We start from the raw sequence: 19,597 nt of genomic DNA, 5'->3' as shown, positions 1-19,597 counted from the left end.
TCCCCCTATTCACAATTTCTCTCCTCAGAGAAACCCTCCGACTGGAGGAAACCCAACTCGAAACTTTCGAGTTCACACCTTTGGCTCGGGTGCGGCCACTTGGTCTGGCTTTGAGTCGAACCGCCCGAAGCTTTAAATCGTTTCATTTTCGTGCGACAACAGTATGCATAAACAAAAAATAATAATTAACCCTTTCGGATATTATCTGAACTCACAGATGCTATTGCTTACCATTTTTTCAGCAACCGGCCCTTACAAATAAAGAAAAAGGTCCTCCAAATTCTGGTAGAACAATACCAAGGACTATTTTATTGAGACCAGCATAAATCTGTCATCCAATAACTTTCATGTGCAAACGTAAAAACTTATAGAAATATCTTCCTGAAACCCTCAATTCACCCTCAATCTATTGAGAAAGAAATGAACTTTTTACATGAGAAATCAGTCCTAAAAGCTTGAATCAACGACTCCCCTAATCTGGCTGCTTAATCATTTTTTTTATGGGTGAAAGTCAGGATTTTGGCAGTTTTTCCCCCGCCAAAAATGACCGGAACAGAATGAAAGCTCTCTTGGGCTGGAAAAGAGGGACTTCATGCCCAGCCCCTCTTACAGTCGCGAAAGTCAACCCTTCATAAACCTCCGTCCATCCTCCGACCTACGAATCACATATTTCGACACTAAAACATTACTATAATTATGCGAAAAAGTTGAAATTTTATCGTTTATTTATTCTATACTTGAATAAATAAATCAACAAACAAACAAATGAAGTCAATCAAACAAGGAATTCCAAAACAGAAATGTAATAAAATAGACCTTTTATACAGTCTTGGTTTATGAATATAAGGACTCATTAGTTAGATTTTATCATATTTAGACAATTCTTGGATATTTTGCCCTCTGAAAAAGACGGTCAAAGACACGTGGTACGCTCAAAGGTGGTTTATGTTTTCTTTTGGCGGGTCATTTTGTATAAAAGAGGACCAAGCAGTCTAGTTTAACTGAAGTTAGTAATGACGATATTCAGACCTCTTAGGTCTATTTTTTTTTAAATTTATCTTCTAATTAAACAAACATTAAGTTTAATCTATTATTGATTTGCTTTTATAATTCCATTACCTGTGTCCCTGAATACCATGGATACCACCTGGTTTTTATGGGGAGATTGAGATGGCTAAGGGAGAACCTTGTGGCAGTCACTGGAACTACTGAATCAGTGTCGCCACTGAAATAAGAAATTAAAAAAAAAAAAAAAAAGAGGATGAAAAGAAAGATGTAAAGGTATAATTGTAAATAGCTTTCTACATTGCAATAAGCAAAAAGAACCAGAAAATACAAAAAAAAAAATTAATAAATGTTATGCCGTTATTTTCACATGGTATAAATAACGCCCCGAGAGCAAAAAAACGAAACATCAAGCCCATACACAAGGCCTAAGCCCACAAGCAAATTCACGCGCCAAGTTCCGAGTCAACACTCATAAAATATCTTTCAAAAGAGACTCTCAAAGAATGTTTTAAAGCGAGATTTCTTGACAAATCTTCAAGACAAAGCCACAAAAATGACCACCGGGTCGGCCAAAAAAGAAGACTATCCGGCCATCTTCACTCGGCCAAAGACCACCCGGTCATCTTCACTCGGCCAAAGACCACCCGGTCGTCTTCACTCGGCCAAGACCACCCGGTCGTTTTCACCCGGTCATCTTCACTCGGCCAAGACCACCCGGTCGTCTTCACTCGGCCAAGACCACCCGGTTGTCTTCACTCGGCCAAGACCACCCGGTCGTTTTCACCCGGTCATCTTCACTCGGTCAAGACCACCCGGTCATTTTCACTCGGCCAAGATCACCCGGTCGTCTTCGCTCGGTCAAGACCACCCGGCCATCTCCACCATCAAGTACTTCTCAACAAATCCATTGGCTCCTATAAATACCTCACTCATTCACAACACAAAGTAAGTTTCTCTCAACTTGTCAAAACTCTACAAAAATCACACCACCACTTTCTTTCTCTAGAAAACATAGAGACAAGTACAAATCGTTTACCACAATACAACACAACTAATGTTGAGCGTCGGAGAACGCGTCGAGGGAAAACCCTCCGCGTCCCTCTAGATTCACGTTTTCTTGTGGTTAGGTGAAAGTATAAGGATTCAAAGATCCGGAAGCTCGAAGATCCGAAGACCCGGACACTAGAAGATCCGATGAACACGAAGAACACGAACATGTGAGAAACACGAAAAACATGGAAGATTCAAAGGGTTGAATACTCAAAGAAGGAAATACTCGAGAACTCAACGAAGAACACGAAAGATCCCAAGATCCGGAAATTCAAGGACTCGGAAACCCGAACCCAACTTACGTGCGGTCATAAGGTCCGACCCTAGATCGAACCACGGACGATTCTTAGTACTAATCCAAAAACGCGATTAACAATAAATAACTTTTATCTTTACTTTTAAATGGTGGGTTGTTGAAGCTCTCTGAACATTTGTTTTCGTATGAAACACAAAATGGAACTAAGCTGTAAAATTCACAATCTTTTTGTGACTGTCATGAAATCACAAGAGATGCTTTATTTGTCATGATTATTTTCACGTGACATAGGAAATGTCATCTCACTTTTCTCACCATTTATAGCGGCTGAAAAAGTTGCAGTCAAACACTCACGTTATTTAGAAATGTTGGAGAGAGAGAGTCTTTTGAGGAGTAAGGTTTGGGTTGCATTTTTGGTTTTGCCTTTTCATTATCAGAAAAGTCCAGAGAATTGTACGGCTATGAATGAAGCGACCAAAGATATATATGAAACATCAATTCTAATTTAAGGTTAAGGTTAAGGTTAATCAGATTAATTGAAAGCACATGGATGAGATACGCTCGACTTATCATGTCAAAAGAAAAAAAAATGAAAAAAAAAATCTCTATAGCACAAAAAAAAAAAAAACTACATAAATGATAACCTTGAATTTTGGAGTTAGTATCGAAGTAATCTTTTTTAGGATGTTGAGTGTTTTAAGTGATATAAAATTGGTTGGACAATTTGGCTACATAATGACTCTTCAATATTTTGTACGTACTTTTATTTTTTTGGCAATTACGACAATAACATAATTCACCTTTTTTTTTAAATAGTCAAAGTTTTATTTGATTAACAAAATAACTCATTAAGCTAAAATTAATTAAAATAACTTTTCAATTAATTTAATTAATAGAACAGTTAATTAAATAAAACTTGAGTTAGATTCTTAAAAAATATAGAGAATTAGTTAGTTGCAACAAATATTTGTTTAATTTTTTTAGGGGTATTTTATTTAATAAAAATATATTAAAAAATCATCAATTGATAGCAAAGATTTTACCTGAAAACCCAAATCCTTATACCAGCTGCAATCAAGTACTTGTAAGTTGGCAACATAGAAGCCTCAGAATCATCCCAATTCTTGATGAGATCGTCACTGCCAAGTTCACACGTACATCTCATTTCATGAAATGATCACTCAATAATATATAAAGATAACATAAAAACAATAATTGTGGATGATGTTTTTTTTCTTCTCTATTATTGCCATTTGTTATCGTGTCATCTGTCTAACCAAATGATTCGGGACCTTGAAAGTAAGAGTTGCATCTTTATATCGCATCATATTGTAAAAATTATATATATATACTACCTAAATCATTACAAATCATAGTAAACAATTAGTTGATATAATTATTACCTGATTATTTGGGAGTAATAAAATTCAGGTTACTGAATTATTGTGCAGATAAAATTTTAGTCCCAAAACAAGTTTTATGAACCAAATACTTCTTAATTTATTGATTTACTCACATTTTAGTTATTTTAATTGAAATATTAAACTCATTCTAATGAAACACTACAATAAAAACATATATAATATTTTAAATAGCTTATATAATGTTGCAATAAGGTTTTATAATCTAATTCTAGCTAAATTATTTTAATTTTTAATTCAGTAATATTTTTATAACAAAATTAACAAGTTATTTACTTATAAATTATATCTGAAATATTATATGCGCAATAGATTTTAGTCAACATCAACAAAATAGTTTTTAAAAAGAATTAAAATACCTCAAAATCAATACTTTAACCACTATTTTACTAAACTTTAATTAGTGACCGAAGTTTCCACAACCACAACATACACACCAAAAAAAAAAAAAAAAAAAACAGGAAAAAAAACCCCCTCAGATATTAAGGTTGAAAATATTATTAATTAAATACCTGCAAGCAGTCCATTTATACGGTATCCCCGTGGTGTTTGCATGCATGGCTTTTTGGACGTCCCTTCTGTTGTAATATGCCTCCGCGTACCTCTCCATGCATGGGTCGTAACCCGAGAGTCTTCTATGAGGCAAGAGAGTGTTTTTGAGCCTCAAACGCTCTCTCTTTGTCATTGTCATTGACGCCGTATTGTTGTCGTTTATTAGGGCTGTGCAAGTGGGCGTGTAAATGCTGTACTGGTCGATGTCGCCGAACTCGTGATTGGCCGCGTAGTAAACAGCGTCGTCGCACTTGTCCGAAGAGTTTTCAGCGGCGAAATCGCAGTGTTTGAGTATTGAGTGGTAACTCCGGTCAGAAATCATCGAGTGGCTCCACCAGAAAGTCACTGTTCCCAAGCTATCGTAGTGATTGTCTGTCACCGCATTTCCCACCTGAATATAATATAATTATGGACGATTGTTTATGCACTATATTATGATTTGTGCAATTAATATAGAGAAGAAAAAAAAGTATGACCATTTTATCTTTAAAATAATTAATGTTAGATAATATATAGATATCAAGTTATCATAAAAATGATATTCACTTAATTTTTTGCCTCGATTTGGTTAATTATTAGCTAATTACTTGATTTGACGTAGGAATAGCTAGCAGTTGCTAAATATGTTCAAACCATTAGATAATTTTCTATAGCTAATTTGGTATATCAATATATTTTTTTATTTATATTTATAAATCTTGTTATGTATTTACCTAAGGTTATAAAGACATTAAATAAGATCAAGCACAATCACAAATTAGAAAAGTGAAAGATTGAGTTTTCATGTACTTACAATGAAGCCTTTAAGATTGATGATGTGATCTTTGGAATGTGCTCTGTTGTAATCAACTATAGCCTTTGCCAACTGCGGAACATAATGCCCTAAAAAAACAGTACGACGCACACGCACTTCTCTTATCTTATCATATCTTATATGTATTACCATTAGTCAAATTAACTCTTGATCATAAATAAAATTCCACTATTTTCACTAAAAACATGTACCTGCATAACTTTCCCCGGCAATGTAGAATTCTCTATATTTATATTCTGGAAATCTTGACATCCATCTAAGTAGAAAAGTCAAACTATCTTCGGCTGTATTGTGCACGGGCCAGTTATTAGAACTATAGTAGTTGTACTATTTTTTTCTAATTATTAATTACAAATTATAAACTAAGACAGCGACAGTAAATAGTTGGAAAACCGTAAAATAATTAATTACCTGTTCTTTTGTCCCCAGGTTTTTTTAGGTCCGAGCTTGTATTAGTATAGGAGAAGCCAACTCCAGCAGGCGATTCAAGAAACAATAGATTTGCCTCTGCAATTAAAAATCCAAAAAAGAGTTTATGAAAAATATATAAATAAATATTAATTGCTATTATACTCAAGAATTAGGATGACTCCTAGCAAAAAGTAAATGTGGCACAAAATTTATATTATATGAAAAGCATTGAGCAGTATATATGTCAACAAAACCATTTGGTATTAAATAAAAAAATATAGTTGCCAATTGAGATGTTGTTCGAACAAAATTATTTAATTAAATTTCTTGTTTATATTATTCCTTTTGTCAATGTAGTTATTATGATCAAAATAGTAGGATATGTAATCAGAGAATTTTCTGTCCGGGTATATTAAGATCATAACTAAGGTCACATGCAATATTATAAGAGAAGAGTACATTTTTTTTTTTTTTTATCAGAAAGAAAGATGTCTATAAATCAAACTATGTCAGAAATTACAGATAAAACCATCTGTGATTTCATTTGTCCTTGAAATGCTTGATAATTATATCTGTCATTACAATCTGTTAGCACTGTCCTTTCTAACTGAAGTAAAGCATATTTAATGCGTATACGTAGAAATAAGTGACATTATTAGTAAATAATGTTAGTTAGATGTAATATTTATTTACTACCTGTGTTCCAAGAATATTTATGGAGGTAAAGAGAAGATGAAGTTTTATTTATTCTGAATGGTCCAATCTCTTCTGATGCTCCATATGCCACTGAGGAACAACCTGGTCCTGCACAGTCCCTCCAGATTTTGTCACATATAATAATAATGATTACAATAATTGGTATAGCTATTAAATTTGTAAAATAGTAAGATTGTCTATAATTAATAAAAAAAAAAATTGCACAAAATAGCCATTTGAAACTTATTGATTAACAAAATAATTAAAATTTTAACTTTACAATAAAGTAACCAAATTTACGTTTTCATACTAAGTTCAGATAAATTTTCGTTATTTTACAAATTAATAACTTTAAATTAGCTATTTAACTAGATCACCCGTTAAAAAATAGTCAAAAGTTTAATTTTTTGCAAATGATTAATTTTTTATTATTATTGATATAGTCATTATTAAATTTTGCCTATTTTACAAAAAGATTTAAAATTTTAGGTATTTTACAAAAAAAAAAAAAAAAAAAAAAACAAGTTAAGGCCTCTACTGTTTTTCTAATTAATTAGATTCGAATGGTTGTTGTTTTATATGATTTTGTTGCAATGAAGTTAATAAATAATATTTATTAACATGTGGATGGCTGATTTGTGTGGCAACAATTTGAGTGGGTTACACTCATCGGATTTAAATAATTCCAAGTGATACGGATTCCTCGTAACGAGTGTGTGTGGGTTAACCCTTAACCCCTCACGCGCGCGCGCACACACACACGTGCGCCGCCGCCGAGCCGAGCCGGGCTCGGGCTCGGGTTCCGGGTTCCGGGTTTCGGGTTTTGGGTTTCGGGAATTGTCTCGGTCTCGGGCTTTCTTTTTATTGCAAAGTTCACTTCCAAATTTGTTTTAATTCCATAAATAAGTTTTGGTTACGTTGGGAATTAAACCTTGGGCTAATGACCACATTTACTCGTGAGGATTAATGCCATGAAGGCTGAACGTTTGAGCAGGTGAGCAGGTGTATTAATGGCCGATGATAACAGCCTCATCATGAGTGTTAAATGCCTTTAAGGCTGGGCGTTTTTTTTGTGCTGGTTCAAATCCGTAACCTCACTGCCTTGGCCGCCTATATAAAGAGGCTTCAGCTCTCATTCAGAATAAATACGAAATCCATATTTTTTCCCACTGTTCCCGAGCTCCCTCCTTCCCCATAAATTCTTTTCTTTTGTTTTTTTCGTGGTGATACTTTCGCACAGGTCCTAGTTCGCTGAGAGTCAAGCCTATTGGTGCTAAGCTTGCCTTTGTAGTCGTTGTATCCTGGGAGGCTTTCGCTCAAGTATTCCAGCATCCGTGGGAGGGCGATAAAAAGCTTCAAGGAAACCGTCCAACGGGCCTCGACTGGTTTTTCCGATTTGTTTTTCCGGTTCTAAGGTTTAGCAGGTTTATTTGTAATTTGTTTTTACGTTTAATTTTCTTCGTTGCGAATTGTCTTTTACTTCTTTCAATATTAATATAATATTGCTAACAATCTTGAAGCTTTTTATCTTAAGACAGTTTGCGAGGAAGAGAAGATTTATCCTTTTATTTCGGACTTGTTTTGGAGATTACTAATGTGTGGATTTCTTTTGTAGAAATATGAGTAACGTGAACGACTCGATGAACATGAATGTTGAGGGGAACGTCAATGACAATCCCTCCTTGGTGAACACCCCGACGAACTTGATCAACATTGGCAAAATCCCCGTGGCTTTGGGACAAGTCTCGATGGCGGCTACGGCCGGGAACGGACCCGCGGGTCTCGTTCAACCGATGGTGGGTTTGGGCCTAGATGCTCCAAACATGGGTGTGGCTCGAGGGCCTCCCACGGTGATGCCGGCCGAGAGACTGGGAAGTTTGACGGGCTCAACTTCAAACGTTTGCAACAAAAGATGGTCTTTTTCTTGACGACCATAGGACTTGCTCGGTTTTTGACCGAAGATCCTCCGCCCACTCCTCGAGAGGGTGAAACCGACCTACAAGTTCTTCGGGCCTATGTGGGGTGGAACGAATCCGACTACCTATGTCGAAACCACGTGTTAAATTGTCTCGCCGACTCTTTATACAATGTGTATAGCTCAAAAGCATCTTCTAAAGAGCTTTGGGATTCGTTGGATCGAAAGTACAAAACCGAGGATGCGGGCTCTAAGAAGTACATTGTGGGTCGCTTCCTCAAGTACAAAATGGTGGACACGAAGACCGTTGTGAGTCAAGTGCACGAGCTTCAACTCATTTTCCATGAGGTTCAAGCCGAGGGAATGACCATTAGCGAGTCTTTCCAAGTTGCCTCCATAATAGAGAAATTGCCACCGGGGTGGAAGGAGTTCAAGAACTACCTCAAGCACAAGCGAAAGGAGATGAGTCTTGAAGACTTGGTTGTTCGCCTCCGAATTGAGGAAGACAACCGTGGCTCCGATAAAAGACTGAGAACCGTCTCCGAGCGAGCCAATGTCGTCGAACATGGCGAGAACTCGAAGGGGAAGAAGCACGCCCACAAGCTTGGAGTCAAGGGAGGGACGTTCAAGAAGAAGTACCAGCAAAAGATTGTTGGTAAATGCTACAATTGCGACAAAGTTGGTCACCGAGCTGCCGATTGTAGAAAGCCAAAGAAGAAGAAGGAGGCCAATGTCGTGGAGGATGATAATGACCTCCTCGTCGCTGTGGTCTCCGAGGTCAACATGATTGACTCAAACCCGAAGGAGTGGTGGTTGGACACTGGAGCAACCCGCCACATCTGCGCTGACAAGAACTCCTTCTCCACCCTTGAGTTACTAGGAGATAGAGAAAAGTTGTTCATGGGCAACTCTGCTACCTCTGAAGTCAAGGGGGAAGGTGAAGTCTTCTTGAAGATGACCTCTGGGAAGGAGATGAAACTAACCAAAGTTCTCTACGTGCCTGATATGCGGAAGAATCTTATCTTTGGGACTGTGTTGGATAACCATGGATTTAGGATGGTTTTAGAGTCTCAAAAACTTGTATTGTCTAAAAATGGAATGTATGTAGGCAAGGGCTATGTCAAGAATGGCATGGTCAAAATGAATGTAATGGCCATCAAGGCAAAAGAAATGAATAAAACTTCTTCTTTCGCTTATATGATTGAGTCGTCTAATTTATGGCATGGTAGACTAGGTCATGTAAATTATGACACACTGAGAAAATTGATTAATTTGGAGTGTATTCCAAAGTTTAATATTGACTCAAATCATAAATGTGAAATTTGTGTTGAAGCAAAACTAACGAGAACATCCTTTCATAGTGTTGAAAGAAGTAATGAATCTCTCGACTTAATCCATACCGATTTATGTGATTTAAAGTTCATGCCCACGAGAGGTGGTAACAAATATTTTGTGACTTTTATTGATGATTGTACAAAATATTGTTATGTATATTTGCTTAAAAGCAAAGATGAAGCAATTGAGAAATTTGCCATATACAAATTAGAAGTTGAGAATCAACTTAATAAGAAGATTAAGAAAGTCCGAAGTGATCGAGGAGGTGAATATGTTGAACCATTTGGTACCTTTTGTGCACAACATGGAATTATTCACGAAGTCACTCCACCTTATTCTCCTCAATCAAACGGCGTTGCCGAACGTAAGAATCGCACTCTCAAGGAGATGATGAATGCGATGTTGTTAAGTTCTGGGTTACCCCAAGAAATGTGGGGGGAAGCGATCTTGTCTGCTAATTACCTTCTGAACAAGATACCCCGGAAAAGGAGGATAAGTCTCCGTCTGAGCTATTTATAGGAAAGAGACCTTCCTATAAATACTTGCGGATGTGGGGGTGATTGGCCAAAGTGATGGCTCCCGCTCCAAAGAAAATGAAGATAGGACCAAAAACTGTAGATTGTATCTTCATTGGGTACTCACTCCATAGTAATGCATATAGATTCCTTGTGTATGACTCGAAAAACCCCGATATACACAACGATACGATTATGGAATCTAAAAATGCTTCGTTCTTTGAACATATAGTTCCTTATAAGTCTAAGGAAGTTGAACCGAGTTCATCAAACCAATTTCTTGAGGATATTGAGGAAATAACTCAAGATAATGATGAAGAGTCCGAAGAAGAGATAGAGTCTGAGGGACTTAGACGAAGCAAGCGAGCGAGGGTAGAAAAATCTTTTGGTTCTGATTTTTTCACCTATATGTTGGAGGCTCCACCTCTAAATTATAAAGAGGCAGTGAACTCTGTTGAGGGTCACTTATGGAAAGAAGCCATAAGAAGTGAAATAGACTCTATCATGCAAAACCACACTTGGGAGTTGGTTGATCTTCCTCCTGGAAGTAAAACGCTTGGATCTAAGTGGATCTTTACGAGGAAGATGAAAGTCGATGGCTCAATTGATAAATATAAGGCACGACTGGTAATCAAATGGTATAAACAACAAGAGGGTGTTGATTACTTTGATACTTATTCTCCCGTGACGAGAATAACTTCTATTAGATTGATAATTGCAGTTGCTGCATTACGCAATCTTGAAATTCATCAAATGGATGTAAAAACAGCCTTTCTTAATGGAGATCTCGAAGAAGAGATCTATATGAATCAACCTGAGGGTTGTATTGTACTTGGACAAGAAAAGAAAGTCTGTAAACTAGTCAAGTCGCTTTATGGCCTTAAACAAGCCCCAAAGCAATGGCATGAAAAATTCGACAACGTCATGATGTCAAATGGATTTAAGCTCAACGAGTGTGACAAATGTGTGTACATTAAAATCACTGAACATGGATATGTGATTCTGTGTTTATATGTAGATGACATGCTCATAGTGGGGAGTAATGATCGTATGGTCCAATCCACAAAAGATATATTGAACTCAAGGTTCGATATGAAAGATCTGGGAATTGCTGATGTAATTCTGGGGATCAAGATTACCCGAACACCCAATGAGATTGTACTGGATCAAACACACTATGTTGATAAAATTCTAGACAATTTTGGAAAGGACGATTCTGGAGTCTCGAGAACTCCCATAGACATTAGTCAACACTTGTCTAAGAATAAAGGTGAAAGCATCTCTCAAATTGAATATGCGAGGGTGATAGGCAGTCTCATGTACTTGATGAGTTGCACGAGGCCAGATTTAGCCTACACCGTGAGTAGACTAGCTCGATATACAAGTAATCCAAGTGCTGAACACTGGAAAACAATCGTAAGAGTAATGAGATACCTAAGATTCACTCGTGATTATGGTCTACACTACACTAGATATCCTGAAGTAATTGAAGGTTTCACTGATGCTAGTTGGATATCTGATATTCAAGATTCGAAAGCCACGAGTGTATATGTATTCACTCTGGGAGGTGCGGCCATATCTTGGAAATCCTCCAAACAAACTGTGATAACGAGATCCACGATGGAATCTGAGTTTGTTGCATTGGATAAATGTGGGGAAGAAGCCGAATGGCTAAGGAATTTTGTGGGGGATATTCCTAATTGGACAAAACCTATGCCTGCAATATGTGTATATTGTGATAACCAATCTGCTATTGGTAGGGCACATAATGTGATGTATAATGGTAAGTCTAGACATATCCGTCGACGACATAATACCATTAGACAACTTCTCTCATCTGGAGTCATTAGTATTGACTATGTTAGGTCCAAAGAGAATATTGCGGATCAGCTAACCAAAGGGTTAAATAGGGACCAAGTAGAGAAGACATCTAAAGGAATGGGGCTAAAGCCCATGGCAAATAAAGCCAAGGCAAAGGAAACCCAACCATGATCCCAAGATCTTGGTTCAAAGGGACAACCTAATTGTCAAAGGCCATGTGAGGTCACAGTGGGGAAAAACTCCTAGTCCTATTCCTATATTAAACAGTGACACCCGTACGAGGTTAAACTTTGAGTTTTTAATGATTCTATGACATCGGATATCTAAGATTCCGAATGAGTAATGCATAAAAGAATCACCTATGTGAGAGAGAAGTGGGGCCGCTTCGAAAGAGAATTAATTGGGCTTAATTCTTTAGAAACTCTTGCATAACCAGGCGAATGTTCAGGGCCAAAATGAACATAACCATGAGAACTGAACCTGTGTATGGAAAATATCAGTGGGGGATATGTTTATCGTTTATATAAAACGGCTAACAGTTCAAGGACATATCTTTCCGACGGAAGGTTCAAAGGCTCTGCCTACCTATCCTATACTGGTATTGACCGTAGAATCTATCACCACATCGAGTCGTGTCTTTATAATTGTCGTCTCAATTTCATTCATGTGGGGGATTGTCGGAATGAAGTTAATAAATAATATTTATTAACATGTGGATGGCTGATTTGTGGCAACAATTTGAGTGAGTTCCACTCATCGAATTTAAATAATTCCAAGTGATACGGATTCCTCGTAATGAGAGGTATAAAATTGAATATTTGATTGCCAAAATCGGACCTAGGATGAATGAGAAATTGATGCTCAAAGTAGGCTAAAGAAACACATTTATGTTGTGTTGTGGAAGTGAATACCAAGAGTCCCACATTGGTTGGGGATGTGTGATGTGGTAGTGTTTAAATACTATCCTCTTTAATTAGTGGATATCCAAGTGCAAGAGAGGAGAGAGTGTGTGGGTTAACCCTTAACCCCTCACGCGCGCGCGCACACACACACACGCGCGCCGCCGCCGAATTGTCTCGGGTTCGGGCTCGGGCTCGGGTTCCGGGTTTCGGGAATTGTCTCGGGCTTTCTTTTTATTGCAAAGTTCACTTCCAAATTTGTTTTAATTCCATAAATAAGTTTTGGTTACATTGGGAATTAACCATTGGGTTAATGACCACCTTTACTCGTGAGGATTAATGCCATGAAGGCTGAACGTTTGAGTAGGTGTGTGTTAATGGCCGATGATAACAGTCTCATCATGAGTGTTAAATGCCTTTAAGGCTGGGCGTTTTTTTTTTGGCTGGTTCAAATCCGTAACCTCACTGCCTTGGCCGCCTATATAAAGAGGCTTCAGCTCTCATTCAGAATAAATACGAAATCCATTTTATTCCCCACTGTTCCCGAGCTCCCTCCTTCTCCAGAAATTCTTTTCTTTTGTTTTTGTCGTGGTGATACTTTCGCACAGGTCCTAATTCGCTGAGAGTCAAGCCTATTGGTGCTAAGCTTGCCTCTGTAGTCGTTGTATCCTGGGAGGCGCTTTCGCTCAAGTATTTCAGCATCCGTGGGAGGGCGATAAAAAACTTCAAGGAAACCGTCCAACGGACCTCGACTGGTTTTTCCGATTTGTTTTTCCGGTTCTAAGGTTTAGCAGGTTTATTTGTAATTTGTTTTTACGTTTAATTTTCTTCCATGCAAATTGTCTTTCTTTTTGAAAGATTAATTGTAACTTATGGTATTCCGACACTGTCAAAAGCGTAATATTTCTTCATGGAAAACAAAAAGAAGATGTAGCTACATAGGTTAAAAAAAGAAAAAGATGCTAAAATGTGAAGATTATATAATTCTTAGATAAACAGCTAAAAATCAAAGAATGTACAGATCAAATACTTTGTTTTTGTTTTGTATTAACGAGACAATAAGGAAACAGTGTAATAGATGAAGGATATTCTGTACTTTACTCATGATTAACCAGCCTTGTCTTTTTCTCGGAAGAAAAAAATTCTTTAACCAAGTTATATTCACTGTCGGAAGAAGGAAAAACAAAGTTATAAGTTACTAGCTTATATCTACGTTAAATGTATCATTACTCATATATAAAAAGAAAAAAAAAATCATTTAACCAAGTTATATTGCTGTGAAATTCAGAGAAGGAAGACGAAAAAAAGAAGTTATAAGTTACTAACTTATATCTACGTTAGATGTGTCAATCATATATAACTCATTGTGAAAAACTAATTATATATTATAACATCAAATCTCCTAACTTATTTTTGAAAAATAATATCCACGTAACTTATTTTAAAAATAATTACAGTTTATATTTCAAAAATATTTTTTTTAATCGATATTTTTTTATTAAGTATTAATCATCTATTAAATTTAGACCATCTAAGCTAAATAGTCAATTACAACGGATAAATGTGTAAAAAAAAAAATGGAAAACATCTTGCCCTTTGTGAAAGATGTGACTGTAAGGGCTACTGTTATGGAACGAATATGGGTGCTCAGATTTTGGAGGCCCCTCAATTTCTTACAAAAAAAAAATGAATATATATGATAATTTTGACTATTTTCCGTAAAACAAAATTGTTTAATCTTGCATGTAAAACTAATATAAATATACACTGTTGTTAATTAATACATATTTGAAAGACTGAGGATATTCAACAACCCACATCATGAGACGAGAATTTATCATCACCATTAAGTCCTCTTTCTGAACACGCGTGCAATTCAAAGCAAAAGATGCAGTTTATTTTTCTAAAAAATAAAGAGAGAGAGAGAGAGAGTGATTTCTTTTTTCATTGGGCAACGTGGATTTTGCAGCAAAAATTCAAAGCACGGAAAGCTGGTTCGCTTTTACATGCTGGCACAATTTGGTGATTATTTGGGACAAAGAAAAGGACAAAAGAAAAAGAAAGTGGAAAAGAAAAAAGTTTTATATAATTCAATCGAAATATTCGAACCATATATTCGAAAAGAATGCTTAAGTGGTCAATTATTTTTAGACTCCGAGTAAAAAAAAAAAAGTATAATATTTTAGAATGCTAAAAAAGAGAGTAATATTTTCGTTAGTGCGTCTTTGAACTATCAAAGTTCATAAAATTGATTTCAGTGTAGCTTTTCATAAATGATTTTGACCCATTATTTTTCTATGAATTAATACTTTTAAAGAATAGTGCCTGATTGTGGAGGTCAACACCTATTATTAAAAGATAATTTTAAATATACTATTTTTTTTTTTTGAAAGAATTTAAATATACTATTAACCATAATTAATTTCCCAAACCGTTTCTTCCTTTCTTTTCTCACATGCTATTCCACTTATTTAGGAGGTTCTTTACAAGCAGCAGAATATAAAGCACGTAAATTGAAACTAAACCATGAGATAAATTGAAATTACTTCACTATGAAGCACATAAATTTAATAAACTGATTCAAAAATCACGAGGACCCATGTGAGCTCAATTCATATATAATAGCATGGCCAAATCGTTCAACAGATTGGGGTGATTATATTATGTGGACGAGTAACTTGGGAGCATGGTTGACACGGCAAGTTATTAGTACATGTAATATTGAATATGTGTATTTAATCCATAATAAGAGGCAACGCTTTCTCCAACTTGTTCGTTATAATTAGAGATATAGGGTTGTTGTTCCTAATTTCTCATGCCTGTTATTTGTGTTGAACCATTTCTTACTGACCGCCACTTGACGTCGACATATGGCGATACGTAGCGGTCCTATTTTTTTTTCATCCCGGCTTTTTTTTTTCTTTTTGTCCTTGACCTTTAATTATTTATTTTATTTTTTTTCCTCACTCTCTCATCGATATATTTTGTTTAATTTTTTTTATGTATCTTACGATCCTAATACTATATTATATTATATCAATAACATACATTATTTGGAGTATATGTTAATATATATATATATATTCTTTAAAAAAAAATTATGTACATTATGATCATAATTACTAATACTATATTATACTATATCAATAACATACATTATTTGAAGTATATGTTTATATATATATATATATATATATATTCTTTTAAAAATTATGTAATATTAATATTACACGTAGATTTTATATTAATATAAATATAAGAAACTTTTATTTACTTTATATTTCTCTATATCTTTTTTTAAAAAATTTCTTTTATCAAAATTTAACTTCAACTTTTATTTACCTAAATTTATTTTTTTCCATAATAATTCTAAAAAATCTGATAGATAAGAAAACATACAGTATTTTGAAAAAAATTTAATCATAAAAGAGTTTTTTTTCCCTATCTTTTGTTACTTTTTAAAAAATCATTGACAACGATTTTACTAAATTTAATTTGATACAATTAAAAGTCTTCAACTTACTCTATTTTTTTTTAATTTTTTTTCCTCCTTTTAAAAAAAAAATAATAATAGAGAATAATTTGCTCATCATTTTGGCAGTCTAGTTTCCATCGCACAGATAATAGTAATAAACAATAGTAATAGGGATAATTAATTACGGTGCCTTTTTCCAAATTATTTTTTACTATGCTTTATAATTACTATTTGTATGCATCTTAATTACAAAAATGAATATAGTCAAAAGAAAAACTGACCCATCATATCGGTTATCCTTTCCCTGATAACTTTTTTTACTATGCATTTATATTAGCCTAAATACCTGTAATTTGTTTTTTTCTTTTTCATTTGGGAAAGATAAACAGCCTCATTGGTCGTCAAATATATATATATATATATATATATATATATATATATATATATATATATATATATCTGTGTATAAGAACTAACCTCCATTAAGCCAAAGAACAAGAGGCTTTTTGTGAGGAAAAGAAGTGGCTTCGGTGAGCCAATAGAAGAGCGTTCTCCCATGTTTGTCGTTAACTGTGACATATCCAGAGAACTGAGAAAACGCTACTTTGGGTTGACCCGGAAGGGATGAGATTCGATCCAACTCTCTTTGTGATTTTGACAATATTGGTGTCACTTGAAACAAAAACAGAAACGAGAAGAAGAGTAAGAAGCATAAATGAGAGATAAATTGAGCTTTCTGTTCCTGAGATGACACCATTTTTAGTATAATAATCGGTAGCTTCTTATTTCTTTCTTTTGGGGCTGTGGAAGTCCAGAGTGATAATGAGAAGGTATAGTTATACAGTACTTATAATCTAGTGTGGTAGTAATGAGAGTTGAAAAAAAATGTATTTTTGTTTTATTTTTTGTTGAATTGCAACAGAACAGCAAATTGGCACAGCTGACTTCACTTAATGTGGACTCATATTATTTCAAGAGAGAAAGAGAGAGGTGGTCCCATAATGGAGGAATTAAGAAACGAAACATATATAATTAATTACAAATATCAAAGACTTGGGGTTTGGAAGGAAGGGTTATAGAATATTAGAAACCAAAAGAAGCAATCATAATAAATGCATATTTCAATGTGACATCACTCTCAACGTGCCATTTTCACAATAATACGTAAATGATACTGCTTCTTCTACTGAGTGTAATATTTTTTATACTAATATTAAATTAAACTATTTGCTGTGTCCAATGAGCCAACTCAATTTGAGCTGCAGAGTCAGTAGTTAAACCTTTTTAAATTCAAATGACGCAGAAGATTTACGTAAGAGGAATGCCCATGGTCGATGAGAAAGTCAACTGCAAAAACTATAGAAATCTGGAAATGAAATTGAGGGAAAACTTGTATTTATACAAAGTACCAACTACCATCGAAAATTATATTGAATAATATAGAGATTTGTTAGTAAGTAACCTCTTACTTAAGAAAGTAAGGAAAAAATTGAAATAGAGGCAATTAAGTCCGTAGTTTAATAATCTATTATCTTTTTAAAAAAATAATCAAAGTTTTATTTTATTAAAAAATAACCCACTAAGCTCGCAATAAATTAATTAATTAAAGAGTAAATTATTAGTGAAAGAGTAAATTAAATTTACTCTTTAGGTAATTAATTTACTGCAGGCTTGGTGGACTATTTATTTAATGAAATGAAACTTTGGCTAGAATCTTAAAATAAGCTAGAGGATTAACTAGTTGCAACAAATTCTTCATTAAAATAATATTCAAAGTATCCACTTATGAAATTCTGTTTAGAGGAAGAGGCAAGATGTTGTATACAATGTAGAGTCAATGCGTCCGATAACTTACTCTAACACAGATAATGGATAATGAAATAAGTAGTACGTAAAAGTAAAGACACACAATATGGTTATCCAGTTCGGTGCAACGTCAGCTACGTCTGGGGGCTCTCGGCCAGTGGAAATGAATTCACTATTAAGTAGTCAATAGTACAAACAAGGACTTATATGAATAACACAAACGTCAATGCCCTAGAAACTATTACTACCAGTGATTACCAAAACATGGACTCCCCTTGAATTTGAGACCCCTCTCAATTCCACTCTACAAGCGCGCTCCAATGCTTGGTCAGCTTCAAAATCAACGCACGTGAAGACTTCAATCACATAGACACAAAACTCAATCTCACAGACACTCAGACTTCTGGAATAGTGTTTGTAGAATTACACCGCCCTTATCAAAACAAAGTCTCCCAGTCCGCCAATTGTGCACGTCTAGGAACCCTAAGTATTTCATAAAGTGTCAAGAACTGCTAAGGGGGAAGCACTCGGCTTTTATAGCGGTCATACAAGTCTGGAAGTCTATCTAGGGTTTCATTACCCATAAACGCGTAAAGATCAACAAGGAAAGTCTTCAGTGATACGATCTGGCAAAACACTACTAGAAATCATGCTTTTTACAGCACATGTTTTCACGGCGTTTGGCAAAAAAACGCCGTCAAAACATCAATTTTTTTTTTATTGTCGAATCGTAATAAGACACGTGGCCTGTGAAGAGAAACGCTGTGGAAAACATAAGACAACACTTATATATAAGCGCTTTCATTTTATTCCCTCGAATTACAAAAAGCCATGTGGAGAAGACGTGGTTTGAAAAAAAAGTTTTGACAGCGTTTATATACAAACGCTGTGAAAAGTTAATTTACAATTATAACTTGACACGTGTAAGTTTCGGAATTTAATTTAATTGTATTTGTTTTATATCGTTAGTTTTTGTTTCACAGCGTTTATGGAAAAACGCTATCAAAGTTAAATGAATTTATTTTTGTGTATGTGGCGGTTTATTCTTTCATTCTATTAAAAAACCCCTAAATCTGAGTATATATCCTTCTTCTCCATTTCTCCAAATACTGGACTACACGTTCTCCACATTCTCCACATTCGCCATTGACAACCATTGAGTGGTACTTGTTGTTTGCCTCCCTATCGCATGGTCATCCTCCTCCGTGTCGTCATCGTCTGCCTCTTCTTCCACTACTGAATCCTCCACCCTGTCAACGACGCCTACGGCCTCTGGCTCACCTCCATCATCTGCGAGATCTGGTTCGCCGCCTCAAGTGGTGCCCCATCGTCCGCGAGACCTATCTCGACCGCCTCTCTCTCAGGTCTCTCTCTCTCTCTCTCTCTTGCAACGCACCCCACCCTCTTTGCTCAGCTTCTGTCTCTAACCAAAGCCAGGCCGAGCGGGGTTTCCCACGAGCCCCTCCAAGGAATCTCCGGCGTCACAAAGCTTTTTGAGATCCTGAATTCACGGGGATTTCGTCTCACTCGACAACCTTTTCTCTGACTCGACACACACTAAAACACGAAGAAAATAAAAGAAAAAAGAGACGGGGGTTTGGATTGGTTTTTCCGGTCGCGTGT

The 19,597-nt window shown here is 35.6% G+C and overlaps 2 protein-coding genes across 3 annotated transcripts; one reads left to right on the top strand and one right to left on the bottom strand.

Moving 5' to 3' along the window:
* Window positions 1-201: 201 nt before the first annotated feature.
* LOC149397540 (serine carboxypeptidase 24-like) lies at window positions 202-16,968 on the bottom strand. 2 transcript variants are annotated; one of them, XM_089614824.1, is made up of 9 exons: window positions 16,646-16,968; window positions 6,209-6,316; window positions 5,513-5,608; window positions 5,293-5,385; window positions 5,081-5,169; window positions 4,248-4,678; window positions 3,358-3,453; window positions 1,120-1,225; window positions 202-655 (listed from the first exon to the last, which is right to left on the bottom strand). In XM_089614824.1, the coding sequence occupies exons 1-9, from the start codon at window positions 16,923-16,925 to the stop codon at window positions 512-514; spliced, it is 1,443 nt and encodes a 480-aa protein (XP_089470950.1). In that variant the 5' UTR covers window positions 16,926-16,968; the 3' UTR covers window positions 202-511. The 2 variants fall into 2 exon arrangements, with proteins under 2 accessions (XP_089470950.1, XP_089470951.1); XM_089614825.1 differs by lacking the exon at window positions 1,120-1,225.
* Window positions 8,121-15,022, top strand: LOC149397541 (uncharacterized). The gene is made up of 4 exons (XM_089615249.1): window positions 8,121-8,691; window positions 13,302-13,383; window positions 14,663-14,771; window positions 15,011-15,022. Exons 1-4 carry the CDS (start codon window positions 8,121-8,123, stop codon window positions 15,020-15,022), a joined length of 774 nt encoding a protein of 257 aa, XP_089471375.1.
* Window positions 16,969-19,597: the final 2,629 nt, after the last annotated feature.

The sequence above is a fragment of the Urtica dioica genome, chromosome 5 (assembly GCF_054948205.1).
Source record: "Urtica dioica subsp. dioica isolate 48M chromosome 5, U.dioica_male_clone48M_v1_H2, whole genome shotgun sequence".
Classification (NCBI taxonomy): domain Eukaryota; kingdom Viridiplantae; phylum Streptophyta; class Magnoliopsida; order Rosales; family Urticaceae; genus Urtica; species Urtica dioica.
The sequence above is the reverse complement of the archived record's forward strand: the minus strand, read 5'-3'. Positions and strand labels throughout refer to the sequence as shown.

Coding starts and splice junctions, on each gene's coding strand:
- LOC149397540 (XM_089614824.1), bottom strand. CDS start 16,925: ATGGTGTCATCTCAGGAACAGAAAGCTCAATTTATCTCTCATTTATGC. Junction 3,454..4,247: donor TATAAATGGACTGCTTGCAG/GTATTTAATTAA, acceptor TGAACTTGGCAG/TGACGATCTCATCAAGAATT. Junction 1,226..3,357: donor ATAAGGATTTGGGTTTTCAG/GTAAAATCTTTG, acceptor TTCTTATTTCAG/TGGCGACACTGATTCAGTAG.
- LOC149397541 (XM_089615249.1), top strand. CDS start 8,121: ATGGTCTTTTTCTTGACGACCATAGGACTTGCTCGGTTTTTGACCGAA. Junction 8,692..13,301: donor AGCCAATGTCGTCGAACATG/GCGAGAACTCGA, acceptor ACTTTCGCACAG/GTCCTAATTCGCTGAGAGTC. Junction 13,384..14,662: donor TGGGAGGCGCTTTCGCTCAA/GTATTTCAGCAT, acceptor TGGATTTTGCAG/CAAAAATTCAAAGCACGGAA.